Raw genomic sequence first — 16,118 nt, 5'->3', positions numbered from 1 at the left:
AGCTTGGTAAACGCGACAGGGGACGCCCTTGCAAGCGCTGGAAGGACTGCATTAAAGAAGACCTTCGCGCCTTCCAAATCGATCTGAAGACTTGGTATGAGGACGCCCAGGACCGCTGCCTGTAGAGGTGTGCCCTCCATTCTGGGTCGGAAACCTGCGAGCTTAGGCTCAGAGAACGAGCCGCAGAGCGACGAATAAGGAGGCATCACAGGGCTACGGGTCCCCCATCGTCATAATTGACGGGGATCTTAAAGAAAGAAAGATTTTATTAGCAGTGAGACAGAGAACGGGCAGCACAGTGGTGTAGTGGTTAGCACTGTCGCCTCACAGCAAGGAGGTCCGGGTTCAAGCCCCGTGGCCGGCGAGGGCCTTTCTGTGTGGAGTTTGCATGTTCTCCCCATGTCCGTGTGGGTTTCCTCCGGGTGCTCCGGTTTCCCCCACAGTCCAAAGACATGCAGGTTAGGTTAACTGGTGACTCTAAATTGACCGTAGGTGTGAATGTGAGTGTGAATCGTTGTCTATGTGTCAGCCCATCTCTATGAGATGAGATGAGATGAGATGAGACAGAGAACTACACTTTGACATCAGTTAATTCCACAAAATTGAAACTAATTAGCATGAAATGAGTGACGTAGGCTATCTCATGAACTATTTGTCCAATAGGGAGACAGAGGCTTTCGAGCATTAATTCCAGTGACAGAGCGAGCACGTCACGCGTGCATCACAGCGCGCGGACACACACGCACGCCCACGCGTTCATTGAGAGGCGGAGGGCACGCTCCTCCCTTTACGAGCCCGTCGCTCCGCTCGCGCTCATTCATGCCGTGAGCAGTGTGCTCCCCGACTGCGCAAAAAGGCTATGATGAGCATCAGCCTGTGCCACCGGTGCCAAGAACCCAGTCCATCCCGGCTGATCTGTGCCTCACGAGCCACTCTGAGACATTTCACGGCCGACCGAAAGCGCGCGTGCGTCTTGGCGTGCCGAGGATTCCCGGCGGGTTTGATGCGCGCGCGGTGTCTACGAACTTTAATCGCGCGGGCGCGTGATAACAAGAAGGACGGGTCCGAGGCGCGAGGATGTCAGCCGGTGTGAACGCGACCAACGTGACGGCGGAGAGCCGGGACAGCGCGGAGCACCCCGACCCCGACCACTGGCGCGTCCTTTTCGGTGCGTGTCTCGCGCTCGCCGCTGTGATCTGCGCAGGCGGCTTGTTCTCGCTCGTGTCTCTGCTCAGGACACGGGGCAGATCCGGTATGTGCCTCATTGTGGCCTCGTTGTCGGTGGATGACCTGATCTGCGTGGTTCTGCTGTGCCTCACCATGGTCCTGCAGTGGACGAGAACCGATGGAACGGCGGACGGACCTGTGTGCACGTTATCCGGTCTCTTGTACGTTTTCCAAGGACTCTCGAGCAACATGAAGGCGTGCCTGGTCGTGGCGTACGCGCTGTACGCGACCAAGCGCATCGGAGCGCACGAGGAGCGCACCGGAGCAGAAGACGAGAACCGAAGACGGGGTCGTGTCTTGTGCGCGCTCGCGCTGGTCTGGGTGCTGAGCCTGGTGGTGAGCGCGCTCCCGTTGTGCGGCTGGGGACGCTTCGTGCGCGCCTCCCTCGGTTGCCTGCCGCACACTGAGGACCTGTACGCGCCGTTCCTGTTCGCGCTGTACGCTCTGTGCGCCGTCGGACTGGCCGTGTGCGCCGCGCCTCTCGCGCACCGGCTCCTGTGCTCCGCCGATGCGCTCCAGCCCAGCGCCTTCACCTCCTCTCTGTCTCGGGAGAGCTTGGACCGGAGTTTCAGCGGGTTCGGGTCCCATGTGACAGGCCTGAGGAGTAAAAGCGAGACGTGTTCGTGCTCTTCTCCGGCCAGCGAGCTGCGCTTCAGTCAGGACGGTGTGCGTCGCTGCCCCGCCAGACTCTTCGCACAGAAACGCTTCTCTCTCATCCTGGCCATGGCACGAGTGTTACTGTGGATGCCCATGATGGTGAGAGAAACAGGATTTCACCTAAAAATCTCTCAGTATCCACTCATCCTTCATCCCACACAATCGTAGATTTAAGATGCATCATTGGACATCAGTTCGTTTGAGAGGAAAGCTTCACAGATAATCTTCCCCCCAAACACAAAAGGTCTAGGATCACCCTGACGCAAGGATGGCTCCAGTTTAGTACCCTTATTTTCTCAGATCAGCTTTTTGGTGAAGTCGGGGTGGCACAGTGGTGTAATGGTTAGTGCTCTCAGCAAGAAGGTTCTAGGTTTGAACCTCATAGCTGTGCTCCGGTTCCTCACAATCATGCAGGTTAGGTTAACCGGATACTCTAAATCATCCAATGGTTGTTACTGGAAGGGTATCTGGTGTAAACAGATACATTATGTTGGCATATTGCTATTATAACATATTAGTTAGTTATAAAAAATATTATAGCGTCAATAATATGCTCCAGTTAATAGGGTCCATATTAAACCCTGACCTGGCAACAGATGATGGTGATAATTTTATTTGGTGAAGTTCTACCGCATCTCCTCTGTGGTGGGTGCTCATGCTTTGTCTCAAGGGAGACAAAGCAAATAATACAGACAACTAACATCCAAACAATTTATAAACTATTTCCTAGTAGCAGCATTTAAACAGCTCAGGATGTGTGGTAGCTGATCAGAAGGACGCTTCACTTCACAATTCAGAAAGCTTTTAATCAGTTCAGCAACATTTTCCAAACACAAATGGCTCATTTCTGTTCCTCGTTGCATGACTGATGTACCGTACACTGATGGTGACAGCGTCATGTGTTGCACCTGTAGTGCATTCCTCTAGCTCTCATGTTGCACTACAAACTGGGAAAGCTGCCGACCTTAAATCACTTTTTCTTTGACGGTAGGTTATCATTTCTCAAGGACCATTACCAGCGCTTATCTAACTGTCTATTTAGTGAATGTGCAGCCGTGATTAAATAAGAGAAGCTAAGAACCTGCTACTATCCTTCAAACCCTTGAATAACCCGGTATTACCAATTACACAAGGCTTGTGTATATAAGAACCTTGCTCTAGACGTGTTCCCTTTCATCACTAGAGTCCTTTGAGCAAATATAAAGAATGGGCACGTCCTTCAAGATGGCGGGCTTCGGTCGATTGTGGTCTGAAGGATGTAGAAATGATGAGATAGGAAGGAACTACTTATTGGACATCAGGTATTGTTCAGGGTAGGGACACGATAATTCTGTGAGCCCTAAAGCTTTAAAGGCTGAAATGATTGTGTTTTCCCTGTAGTTGATATACTCAGGGTGTTCAATAGTGCACGCTATTTAGTAAACGCTTTCTCTAATAGAAAGCCATTTATGATTCAGCCATGATTCAAGTTTGGATCTTTATACTCATGTTTTTATTATCTAGATAATAATAATAACTAGATAGAGACTAATTTGCACTAGCTGACCTTTATCAACTGAAGGTCATTTTCCACCCATCCATTATTTGTAACGGCTTATCCTGTACAAGGTCGTGGGCAACCTGGAGCCTATCCCAGCTGACTATGAGTGAGAGGCAGGGTACACTCTGGACAAGTCACCAGATCATCACAGGACTGACACACGGAGACAAACAACCATTCACATTCACACCTACGGTCAATTTAGAGCCATCAATTAGCCTAACCTGCATGTCTTTGGACTGTGGGGGAAACTGGAGCACCTGGAGGAAACCTACACAGACATGGGGAGAACATGCAAACTCCATACAGAAAGGCCCTCATCAGCCACTGGGCTTGAACCCAGAACCTTCTTGCTGTGAGGTGACAGTGCTAACCACTACACCACTGTGCTGCCCCTGAAGGTCATTTTCCTGAACAAATTTTTTTTTAAAAAACTGATTGAAACAATCATGAAAAATGTATGTGATTTAAAAAAAATCCCATTTTTCATGGATCATTCCAGATCAGTGATCCTGATCAGCACCAAAAGTCATAGCAATGTAATTCAGCCCAGAGGTACTCTTCATGTGAAATTTGGTGGTGATTGGTTGAAAACTGACAGCGAAATGGCATACTAAAAAGTTATTATTATTATTATTATTATTATTATTATTATTCTGTGAGAAGCAGCAATGAAAGGTTGTTAGTGGCTGCAAAACAAATGGATGATTTTCAAGGAGAGGCTGTGACTGAATAAGAACCAAAAGAAAACTGAAAGGAAACAGGACTGGAAGGCGAAAACATTACATGGCCGATTTTTAAGACAAACAGATAATGAGGCAGGAAAAGAAAGATGGTTGTGGCTTAAAGGAACTGGAATAAAAGTAAAACTGAATCATTAATTTTAGCAGCCCAAGAACAAGCAATAAGAACCAATGTTATCAAGGTAAAGATTGATAAAACACAGGAAGAGAGCAAGTGTGGGTTGTGTGGAGAGGTAGACGAAACAGTGAATCACATTATAAGTGAATATAACATGCTCACTCAAAAAGAGTATAAACGTAGGCATGATCGGGTGGGAAGAAAAATTAATTGGGAACTGTGCCGAAGATATAAACTACCTGTAACAGAAAGATGGTATGAACACCAACCGGAAACAGTACCAGAAAATGACAGCTGTAAGTTATTGTTGGATTTCAGCATCCAGACTGACCGTGCATTAGAAGCCAGACGACCTGATACTGCACTGGTTGATAAAGAAAAGAAGGAATGTAAAATAACAGACTTTGCCATACCATACGACAGTCGAGTAAATGAAAAAGAGATGGAAAAAATAAAGAAGTACAAAAGAACTACTAAAGCTATGAGAACAAAGATCATTCCAATCATAATAGGAGCACTCGGCACAACACCAAGAGAATTATGGAAAAGATTAGATGACCTGGGAATAAGAACAAGAATTCTTGAGTTGCAGAAAACAGTTACCATCCACTCTGAAAAGATCCTCCATAAAGTCCTTGAAATTTGAGGAATCTTGTTCATATCGAGGCAGCACGGTGGTGTAGTGGTTACCACTGTCGCCTCACTGCAAGAAGGTTCTGGGTTTGAGCCCAGTGGCTGACGGGGGTCTTTCTGTGTGGAGTTTGCATGTTCTCCCCGTGTCTGCGTGGGTTTCCTCCGGGTGCTCCGGTTTCCCCCACAGTCCAAAGACATGCAGGTTAGGTTAACTGGTGACTCTAAATTGACCGTAGGTGTGAATGTGAGTGTGAATGGTTGTCTGTGTCTATGTGTCAGCCCTGTGATGACCTGGCGACTTGTCCAGGGTGTACCCCGCCTTTCGCCCATAGTCAGCTGGGATAGGCTCCAGCTTGCCTGCAACCCTGTAGAACAGGATAAAGCGGCTACAGATAATGGATGGATGGATATTCATACATGTCAACCTTTGGTCAATCAAACCTGACCTCCAAAATCCGTATTTCCCTTATAAAATTCGTATAAGATGCAAATTAAAATAATTTACCTAAAATTTGAATGATAATTAACAATGATATATATCCCAGTTACTTTTTATTCAATATTAATAACAATAAACCTTCAGAATGAATACAAAGCTCCAATGTTTGACAAAAACACAAAGTGTTATCAGCGTAGTTACGAAGGAAATACTTCGTTGTTTGGAGACAGGTTTCACAGAGCGGCTATTATGCGCGAGACTTCATATTAGCCACAAAGTCAGAAAAATCTGTTCGTAAAATTACGTTATAATGACCAAATACAATGAAAAGTATTTTTCCAGTCTCACCTGTGAAAGGTAATCCCATGTGATCTCGTTTGGACGGTAAACCTGTTGGTACAGTTAAACGCAGCACATGAATGAGGCATCTTTATTCTCGGCTACTGTCTAGACGCTATACCAGAGACGGCTGAAGAATCTCCACTTTGCCACATCGAATATGGCGGCGAGGATGACGTATGATTCTACGCAGAAGGCGGCGTCTATGTTTATATGTCTATGACTTCACGGTTGGCGGGATTCTCGCAATGCGGTGTGCGCATGATCAAAAATGGAACGAAGTCTCGCTACCACAAGATAACGCGCGATGTCATAAGACTCTTTACTGGCTGTCTGTGGTGTACAGTACGTTTGTAAATGTTATGCGCTCTTTTATCATCGTGGGAATTGATTATAGCTCTAAATACATATTGAAGTTTTTTTTAAAGAATCCGTATAACTTTATTTATACGCCCGTATACTACGTTTATTGAATCAAATCCGTATAAAATACGGACATTCCGTATAGGTTGACATGTATGGATATTGATACCAAATTTCATGAAATTAGTACCACTGAGAAAAACAGTGAGCAACACAATTCATAATAATAATAAGAAGAAGAAGAAAGTAGAAAGATCCTGAGTGAGAGTAACAATTTGCGCCAGCACTGCTAGTGCAAATTAATAATAATAATAATAATAATAATAATAATAATAATAATAATATATTTATTAAAGCGAGACGGCCTTTCGATTTCATAAAATCGGTGAAATGTAGTTCCCTCTGAAATGTGGTCATTGTGATATCTGTTTATTTCTGTAATATCTCACAAAATATCAGGCCATTCTGTTCTGTAGCTGGGAAGTTATTTAAGAGGCTTGAGGGGATTCCTGAGCAAATAATGTGCATGAAATCACTCGCTTTGCGCAGTCAGGCAGATAGAGGAAGTCCGTGTGCGCATGCGCAGGTTTACCTTTGAGTGTGCACTGACAGTTCCATCATTCTGTGACTAAACGAACAACTGATCACACCGAGGTGCTCGCTGAGCGCTGATATTTATTAGTTTGGTCCTGCGTTTCCTTTCCTTCGTATATAACAAAGTCTTTTCTTCTCGCTTTCCGTTACTGTAGTCGGTCTTTCACGTTTCATTTGTGTCCTCCATTTTTCTCTCCTGTTTCAAATTTGTATCCCACAATGCCTTGCGTGAACAGGGAAAGCTCACCACATGATGCATGACGTAGTATCTTGTATTGGGTCATGGTGAAGCAGGAAAAAATAGCGGAGAATTTAGGGTCACATGGAGGTAAATTAATTTAAAAATAATAATAAAATTGGAAGTCTGTGATTCAAATTCAGTAGCTTTCGCTCCACTAAACAAAAATAATTGGGTGTCTGGGGAAACTCTTTTTATGACCGACATTTGAAAAATTTGAAAGGCAGTCTAGCTTTAAGACACTCTTTCACGCCTTTCTGTGTGGAGTTTGCATGTTCTCCCCATGTCCGCGTGGGTTTCCTCCGGGTGCTCCGGTTTCCCCCACAGTCCAAAGACATGCAGGTTAGGTTAACTGGTGACTCTAAATTGAGCGTAGGTGTGAATGTGAGTGTGAATGGTTGTCTGTGTCTATGTGTCAGCCCTGTGATGACCTGGCGACTTGTCCAGGGTGTACCCCGCCTTTCACCCGTAGTCAGCTGGGATAGGCTCCAGCTTGCCTGCGACCCTGTAGGACAGGATAAAGCGGCTACAGATAATGAGGTGAGATGAGATCATGTGAATGTTAAATATAATAGAATAGATAACTCCGACAGCTACAGCCTCAAAGCCCTAGGGATGAATGATCATTGATGTCTCTTCGTTCTGGAAAGTGGTACTTGGTTACTTTTCCTGTTCCTCAGGCTGTAGTTGTGTACAGGTTCAGATTGTTGAAATAAGTCATTAACGTTGTTACTCTCCATCATACCCTTTAGTTCATTCTTAGTCATCGTGTCTCTTCTTCAGCTCAGTGGTTCCAGGATGTCCTTTGGACGTCCAAGGATCCTCAGACAGTGGTCTTACACTCTTTGTGGCTCCATAGAGAGATACTCAGGCAAACCACCCCAAATAGGACTGGCATAGTCTCGCAAGGGCTGGATCTTTGTTATGTAGGTAGTAAGGCCAAGCTCAATAGGAAGACTAGCTTTCCAACATGCTCTCACGTAATAAATATGTTTGCTAGCTTTACTGATGATACTCAATATGTGAGAGTTCCACTTTAAGTCATTCTGTACTCCAACGCCAAGCAACTTGGACTCGGTGACTCTTTCAAGCTCTACACTGTTGATATATAAAGAAGGTAGGGAGTTGTTAGGAGGGTTTTTTTTTTAAAGAAATCCACATCTCTTTTGTTTTCTTGGCATTGAGTTCCATCTTGTTATTCGCAAGATTCCAAATAGTGCATGATGTCCTACTGTCTGGTATTGCGTGCAGTCGTCGGCATATTTGCATGTTGTAACATAACCACATCACTCAGAATGGCTTCCTCAATGTCATTAATATAAACACTGAAGAGTGTAGGAGGTCTAACTCCGCCTTGTGGAACACCAGCAATTACTTGAGCTAATTTAAGTGTTATAGTCGAGTCACTAAACCTCGAGTCTGAGTCCGGTCTCAAGTCCCCAGTGTTCAAGTCCGAGTCATTAAAGAAAATTTTGAGTCGAGTCCGGGAACAAGACTCCACCCACACCATTTGATCCTGGCTGTTGCTGCCTTTATGTGAAAGCGTCTCTGCGACTGTGTTGGACTAACGTTACTGCTCGACTGCCCCATTTTAGTTAACAGGCTACAGATAAAAAGCTTGTTCATCACTCAGCAAGCCCCGCCCACTATCAACAGGGCAAATAACATGAGAGAGGGTTAACACTAGCTAGTTCATCGCTCAGCAAGCAAGCCCCGCCCACTGTCAACAGAGCAATGAACATAGAGGCTGTCCACACGGCAACGGATTCAGGTGAATCTGATAAAATTGTTTATCGTTTCGGCCTGGCGTCCACATGGCACCAGCGTTTTGGGTGCCCCAAAACGATATTTTTTGAGAACGGGTTCCAGAGTGGAAAAATCTGGCAACGGCGCCGTTGCGAAGTCGTCTGGATGAGTAGAACGGATTTGTTTACGATGACGTCACAACCACATGACTAGAACAAGCAGCACTCTCGCTGTTTTGTATGAACCACTGCATTGCATTCACTTTTGTATACAGCTTTTCTTTTAAATAAACAAGTAACTGAACCATTTCTCGAATTTCTTTTTTTTATTGGATAAGACTGCTTTTCAAAATGTTCACACACAATATGAAAAGTTATATAAATTATATAAAAATGCTTTTCAAAATGTTCACACACAATAAGAAAATTAAGTTATATAAAACTATGCACACTAATAAAACTAATTTGTACACACAGAAGGCACGATTTCCTCGCGTAGTTGCAGCCATCTTGTTGTTGTTGTTGTGTGTTTGTTCCTGTGAGTGCTTCACGCCGGGTAGAAGAAGGGGTTTATGCGCATGTATCCTACTTCTTCTATTGTTCTGGTGTCTCCGATGGGACCGTCTTACAGCGCACGTAGAGGTGTGGCATGTGTATTGCATCGTTTTCAGCAAGCGTTGCGTTGCCATATGTACCTGATATTTTACTGATCCGTTGCCCATGTGGACGCGATTTTTTTTTAAATAAAATCTCATTGCCGTTGTCGTGTGGATGTAGCCATAGTGTGTCACTTCCTTCTCTGGATGGAGGCTTACCAAATGACGATTGAAGTTTGAGGTTGTCCTTGTCGTCTCCTCGATAGTTCTTCTACATATGGAACACATAGCAGTGCATTTTTTCCCACTGCACGAGAAGTCTGTATAAGTGACGCGGGCAATCCTAGGGGCGTTCTCTCCAGGCATTTTAACGCCATTAACATTAGTTTGTTCCTGAACATGACGTATGAACAGGTGAATGCGCATTCTCTTGCACGAAAGTAATATAAAAATTAATGTAGATATAAATATCTTATGACAAATTATTACGGCGTTACAAAAAGTAAAGAAAAAATCCGAGTCCTCGTCTCCAATTTACGAGTCCGAATGCAATTAATGCCCAAGTCCGAGTCATCAGTGCTCAAGTCCAAGTCAAGTCACGAGTCCTTAAAGTTAGGGCACGAGTCAGACTTGAGTACTACAAGCCTGGCTAATTTAGACAATGCTCCAGGTAGCTTTACCTGCAGTGTTCTTCCTGACTAAAAGCTCCAAGTCCATTTCCAGAAACTTCTACTCACTCCTATGGTGGCAAGCTTGGTCAACAAGACGATCAACTAAATCAAATGCTTTACAAAAATCCACAAATAAAGTATACACAGGGGTGGCACGGTGGTGTAGTGGTTAGCGCTGTCGCCTCACAGCAAGAAGGTCCGGGTTCGAGCCTCGTGGCCGGCGAGGGCCTTTCTGTGCGGAGTTTGCATGTTCTCCCCGTGTCCGCGTGGGTTTCCTCCGGGTGCTCCGGTTTCCCCCACAGTCCAAAGACATGCAGGTTAGGTTAACTGGTGACTCTAAATTGAGCGTAGGTGTGAATGGTTGTCTGTGTCTATGTGTCAGCCCTGTGATGACCTGGCGACTTGTCCAGGGTGTACCCCGCCTTTCGCCCGTAGTCAGCTGGGATAGGCTCCAGCTTGCCTGCGACCCTGTAGAACAGGATAAAGCGGCTAGAGATAATGAGATGAGACAGTATACACACCTTCTGTCTTACTGCCAAAACCCGTAGCATTATACCAGTCCCGTGTGACTCAGGCGAGAGCCGTAACAGTTGATCTATCTTGAGTAAAGGCAGGTTGATTGTTAGTAATTTTAAGGTCATCTTTATTCAAGTTAAGCTGTAACCGTCTAAAATGAACCATCCGTAAAGATAATGTCCTGCATTATTGATGAAATGAGCATCGAATCAGACATGTTCAGTGTCGTAATATATTACAAATGCTTTCCTAATGGCTCTGTTATGAATGGCTGTGTTGTCATGGATGGGAGGGCTATACTTGTTTATTGTAATGTCTAAAACACTCAGGTATGGGGAAATAATAAGAGAAAGAGTGGCACTGGTATTGTTCCAACACTAAACTTGAGTTCATTATGATAACATCCACATCCTGAAGTGTTTTATTCCTCTTGTGCCACAGCAATTTGACAGTGATTACCATTGTGTTTTAACAAAGGACTTGTGATATTTTTTTTTATCCATTTAACAGTTATTCCACAAAAATCGAGTCATACATGAGCTGGTGACTATAATCCATGTACGACGAGATTGAGTGGAATAACTGTTTTATTCTATCCACATTCACTGGATTTTGAGAAACGGAGCATTTTTATTTTTTGCAAATTCGATAAATAAAAACTTTATACAAAACGTCCGACCAAATCATTTCCGCTTAGCAGACACGTGACAAAGTGCCGTCTTGCTGTCGAAGTATAGAATAGCTTTCGACATTTATTTAATTCTTCCTTGGACATTTCAGTTGTGTAATTTTCAAACTTCTGAGCTCTTGAACCAGTCTAAAAAAAATCCAACAAATTTGAAGGCTTAAAGATGAAGAAAGTAAACAATCCGGTGAAATGACAGGAGCAATTTGTGAAAAATGCAATAATAATAATTTTTGAAGAATAATAAAAAAGATACGTTCTTACTATCAAATACTTTTATTCCATATTTTGTTGCTTTTTTGTATTTTTGGGGGTTTTGTTTTCGAGTAGTTTTTATTTCGTCCTCGGTTTGTTCAGCAACATGCTTTGCCATTTTGTTTTTCTCTACTCACAGTATATGAGCTGATATCCTAGTAGTAGAGTAGCCAATCAGAGCGCACAATTGCTCATATCCAGTGAATATGGATAGAATAAACTTGTTTACTGTAAGGCCTAAAACACTTGGGTATGCAGAAATAATAAGAAAATTATTGTGGCAGCGGGGGCATGGCCTAGCGTTGGTTTGTGTGTGTGTGTGTGTGTGTGTGTGTGTGTGTGTTGCCTACTGCGAGTCCTTATACGCGTACGCTGCGATTGCGCTCTGATCAGCAACAGATGCATTGACTTTGCCACTCACCTTCCCTGGCTCCGCCCTCCATTCACAAACCGATGCTAGGCCACGCCCCCGCTGCCACAATGATAAATGAGACCGGCACCATTTTTGTTCCAACGCCAAAATTGAGTTTGTTTTGATAACATCCACGTCCTGAAGTGTTTTATTCGTCTTGCACCACAACAATTTGACAATAATCACAACTGTTGTTTATTGAAGAATTTGTGATTAAAAAAAAAAATCCATTTCTAATTGTAATTGTGGAACATCTACAAAGCAAGTTTCATTATCGCTTACGTTATAGCAAGAGTCGTTGCTTTATCTGCCTCTCTTGACGTTAATAAGAAATGAAACACTTTCTGACGAATAAGAATTGCGTATTTTTTTAAATACCAACACAAAGGCTGTACAATAAAACAAAACAGACAGTAGTGCATAGAGAGTGAATACAAGATGTGTAATGAACCAAGAGGTAGATTTTTTTAAAGTGCCAATTAAATCCTTGAGTGATTTATACAGTATCCATGATTTGTAATATATACACCGTACCAGTCAAAAGTTTATACACCCCTACTCATTCATAGGTTTTTCTGTTTTACCATTTTCTACACTGCAGAATACAACCCCAATTCCAAAAAAGTTGGGACAAAGTACAAATTGTAAATAAAAACGGAACGCAATAATTTACAAATCTCAAAAACTGATATTGTATTCACAATAGAACATAGACAACATATCAAATGTCGAAAGTGAGACATTTTGAAATTTCATGCCAAATATTGGCTCATTTGAAATTTCATGACAGCAACACATCTCAAAAAAGTTGGGACAGGGGCAATAAGAGGTTGGAAAAGTTAAAGGTACAAAAAAGGAACAGCTGGAGGACCAAATTGCAACTCATTAGGTCAATTGGCAATAGGTCATTAACATGACTGGGTATAAAAAGAGCATCTTGGAGTGGCAGCGGCTCTCAGAAGTAAAGATGGGAAGAGGATCACCAATCCCCCTAATTCTGCGCCGACAAATAGTGGAGCAATATCAGAAAGGAGTTCGACAGTGTAAAATTGCAAAGAGTTTGAACAGATCATCATCTACAGTGCATAATATCATCAAAAGATTCAGAGAATCTGGAAGAATCTCTGTGCGTAAGGGTCAAGGCCGGAAAACCATACTGGGTGCCCGTGATCTTCGGGCCCTTAGACGGCACTGCATCACATACAGGCATGCTTCTGTATTGGAAATCACAAAATGGGCTCAGGAATATTTCCAGAGAACATTATCTGTGAACACAACTCACCGTGCCAGCCGCCGTTGCCAGCTAAAACCATAAGTGTTCAAAGAAGAAGCCGTATCTAAACATGATCCAGAAGTGCAGACGTCTTCTCTGGGCCAAGGCTCATTTAAAATGGACTGTGGCAAAGTGGAAAACTGTTCTGTGGTCAGACGAATCAAAATTTGAAGTTCTTTATGGAAATCAGGGACGCCGTGTCATTCGGACTAAAGAGGAGAAGGACGACCCAAGTTGTTATCAGCGCTCAGTTCAGAAGCCTGCATCTCTGATGGTATGGGGTTGCATTAGTGCATGTCGCATGGGCAGCTTACACATCTGGAAAGGCACCATCAATGCTGAAAGGTATATCCAGGTTCTAGAGCAACATATGCTCCCATCCAGACGACGTCTCTTTCAGGGAAGACCTTGCATTTTCCAACATGACAATGCCAAACCACATACTGCAGCAATTACAGCATCATGGCTGCATAGAAGAAGGGTCCGGGTACTGAACTGGCCAGCCTGCAGTCCAGATCTTTCACCCATAGAAAACATTTGGCGCATCATAAAACGGAAGATACGACAAAAAAGACCTAAGACAGTTGAGCAACTAGAATCCTACATTAGACAAGAACGGGTTAACATTCCTATCCCTAAACTTGAGCAACTTGTCTCCTCAGTCCCCAGACGTTTACAGACTGTTGTAAAGAGAAAAGGGGATGTCTCACAGTGGTAAACATGGCCTTGTCCCAACTTTTTTGAGATGTGTTGTTGTCATGAAATTTAAAATCACCTAATTTTTCTCTTTAAATGATACATTTTCTCAGTTTAAACATTTGAGATGTCATCTATGTTCTATTCTGAATAAAATATGGAATTCTGAAACTTCCACATCATTGCATTCCGTTTTTCTTTACAATTTGTACTTTGTCCCAACTTTTTTGGAATCGGGGTTGTATTACTGAAGACACCAAAAGTCTGGGACAACACACACGGAACCATGTGACACCAAGTGTTTTTTTGTCTTTTTTTTTTAATTTCATATTTTAGATTCTTCAAAGTAACCACCATTTCCCCCCCCCCCGATTTTTTATGCAAAAAAGGGGAGAATTGCGTATTCAACAGCACTTGCTGTTCACAAACCAAACTGTCCAAATTTCACCATCTGCGCTTTGTATTTCAACCCAAAGTCATTGTAATATTCTTTCTATGTTACTAATATGGCCTTCGCAGACGCAGATCCTCGTCAGCCACATTGTCCGGGTCCATAGTTCATCTGTGGAGACGCTGTGCTTCTTCCTGACCTTGCTCTCAGCCACTGTCACCCCGGTGTTCTGTCTCTCAGAGCGCTGGGTTCATCTTCCCTGCGGCTGTTTCATCAACTGCGGTCAGGATGTCAGCTCTGTCTCCTCCACTAGTGAGTGTTTTAATAACGTGCTTGTGGACACGGTTTATTCATGATCAGGAATATAAAGAGTCTTTTATGAAATGCGTGCCACTTATTTGTGTGTTTTCAGTGCATAAAAGGAGGTTCGAATTCAACCTGTCCTTCCAGCAAGGTTACAGCATTTACAAGATACCTCACACAGCCTCCCCCTGTGTGGAGAAGCCGTGCTACAGCAGCCTGTATGACCACGATTTCTCCAAAAGCCGAGTTGCAGTTCTAAGCAGCGGGCAGATTACGAGTCTGGCCTCGCGTGACTTCAGGAAGATGGTGGTGGAAGAGGAGGAGGACTGCTCCCTGCACGGTAAGCTCCTCTCGGACAGCGTGTCACACCAGGTGAGATCAGACGCCCCAGAGAAGCTGAACTCGGTGCAACAGGACGCTTTCGGAAAGGTGTCTCCAGCTGTGTCGGGCTGTGATGGGGAAGACCTGAACCTTGATACTTCCTCGGTTTTCGATGGTCCAGAGAGGAGGCTCTCGCATGAGGAGTGTCGCAAGATTGAGCTGACTGACTGGGAGTGGTGCAGGAGCAAATCTGAGAGGACGCCAAGACAGGTACGTTACATCTGCGCACTCGGGAGAGAATAAAGGTTCTGTCTAGCACTATTGCTCACCAATTATTTGCAGAAGGTGAAGTGAATATCAGTAAATAATACCCGAGACAAAGTTGAGGTACCGATATTGAAATAATATTGGCTGGCTTTTTTTCGTGGTCTATCAGATATATTCTGTTCAGCGAGTATGATACTAAACGAGTCGAAGACGAGTAGCTGAATGGAATATATCTGATAGACCATGAAAAAAGCTAGCCCATATTATTATTATACATACACGCTCTTCATATCAGCATTCTCAAAGGCCAGCGCGAGCTTACCCGCGACTCGGTGCTGTTAGCGCAGCAGTCCAGTTACCTTCTAGCTGGTGCAGTGTTAGTGAAGGCCAATGCTAGCACAGTCAAGCCTATTATTATTATTATTATTATTATTATTTCCCTTGTATAATTTAGTCACTTTTAAGATCAACATCGACAGCTACACATACCGGAGCAACCTGGCAGCCAAAATTTTCTCAAAATCTTCCACTTTTAACAAAGCAAACCTGGTGGCCATGTTTGTTTACAAACTGTCACTCGCTAGTGTGGAAGTTTTACATCTCCGACGTGTCTCTTTTCCAGTTTTTCGATGTCCATTGGTATGTTTTTCTCTTGTAAATATGCGCGAAATATATATAATGAAGTTTTGGTAGCCTTTCAGGTGTTCAACACATCTTCAGTTTCAGTTTATTTATTTAGTGTTTAAGCCTAGCACTGGATTAGCCTTGTCTTCTCTCTTTCACGGCGGACAAAGAAATGATTGTGCGCTTGCACAGCAGAAAAGTTTTGTCATTAGATCTTCGCATGAGCTCTGACATGTGACGTTGCGTTGTCTTGACAACGTGCAATATTATAACAATATTGCATGCTCATTCTCCATTGCGGAGATTAGCGTAATACATGGAGGATAAGTGATATGATAACAATATTGCATGCTATCAGTAAACCCGGTAGAAGGGAATAGAACACGTTTTTATTCCATGGAAAAAATTCCATGGTTTTTATTCATGGTGCTTGAAAGTTTGTGAACCCTTTAGAATTTTCTATATTTCTGCA

The 16,118-nt window shown here is 43.6% G+C and overlaps 1 protein-coding gene across 1 annotated transcript in view; it reads left to right on the top strand.

Annotated features, from left to right (window-relative positions):
* The first annotated feature begins 1,077 nt into the window (after window positions 1–1,077).
* Window positions 1,078–16,118, top strand: part of LOC132887538 (probable G-protein coupled receptor 149) — a 54,012-nt gene continuing 38,971 nt past the window's right edge. The window contains exons 1-3 of the mRNA XM_060923005.1: window positions 1,078–1,983; window positions 14,260–14,443; window positions 14,544–15,025. Of these exons, the coding sequence (XP_060778988.1) occupies window positions 1,078–1,983; window positions 14,260–14,443; window positions 14,544–15,025 (1,572 nt within the window). The remainder of the gene's footprint in view (window positions 1,984–14,259; window positions 14,444–14,543; window positions 15,026–16,118) is intronic.

The sequence above is a fragment of the Neoarius graeffei genome, chromosome 6, assembly GCF_027579695.1.
Source record: "Neoarius graeffei isolate fNeoGra1 chromosome 6, fNeoGra1.pri, whole genome shotgun sequence".
Lineage (NCBI taxonomy): Eukaryota > Metazoa > Chordata > Actinopteri > Siluriformes > Ariidae > Neoarius > Neoarius graeffei.
This window is presented reverse-complemented; position numbering and strand designations above follow the sequence as displayed.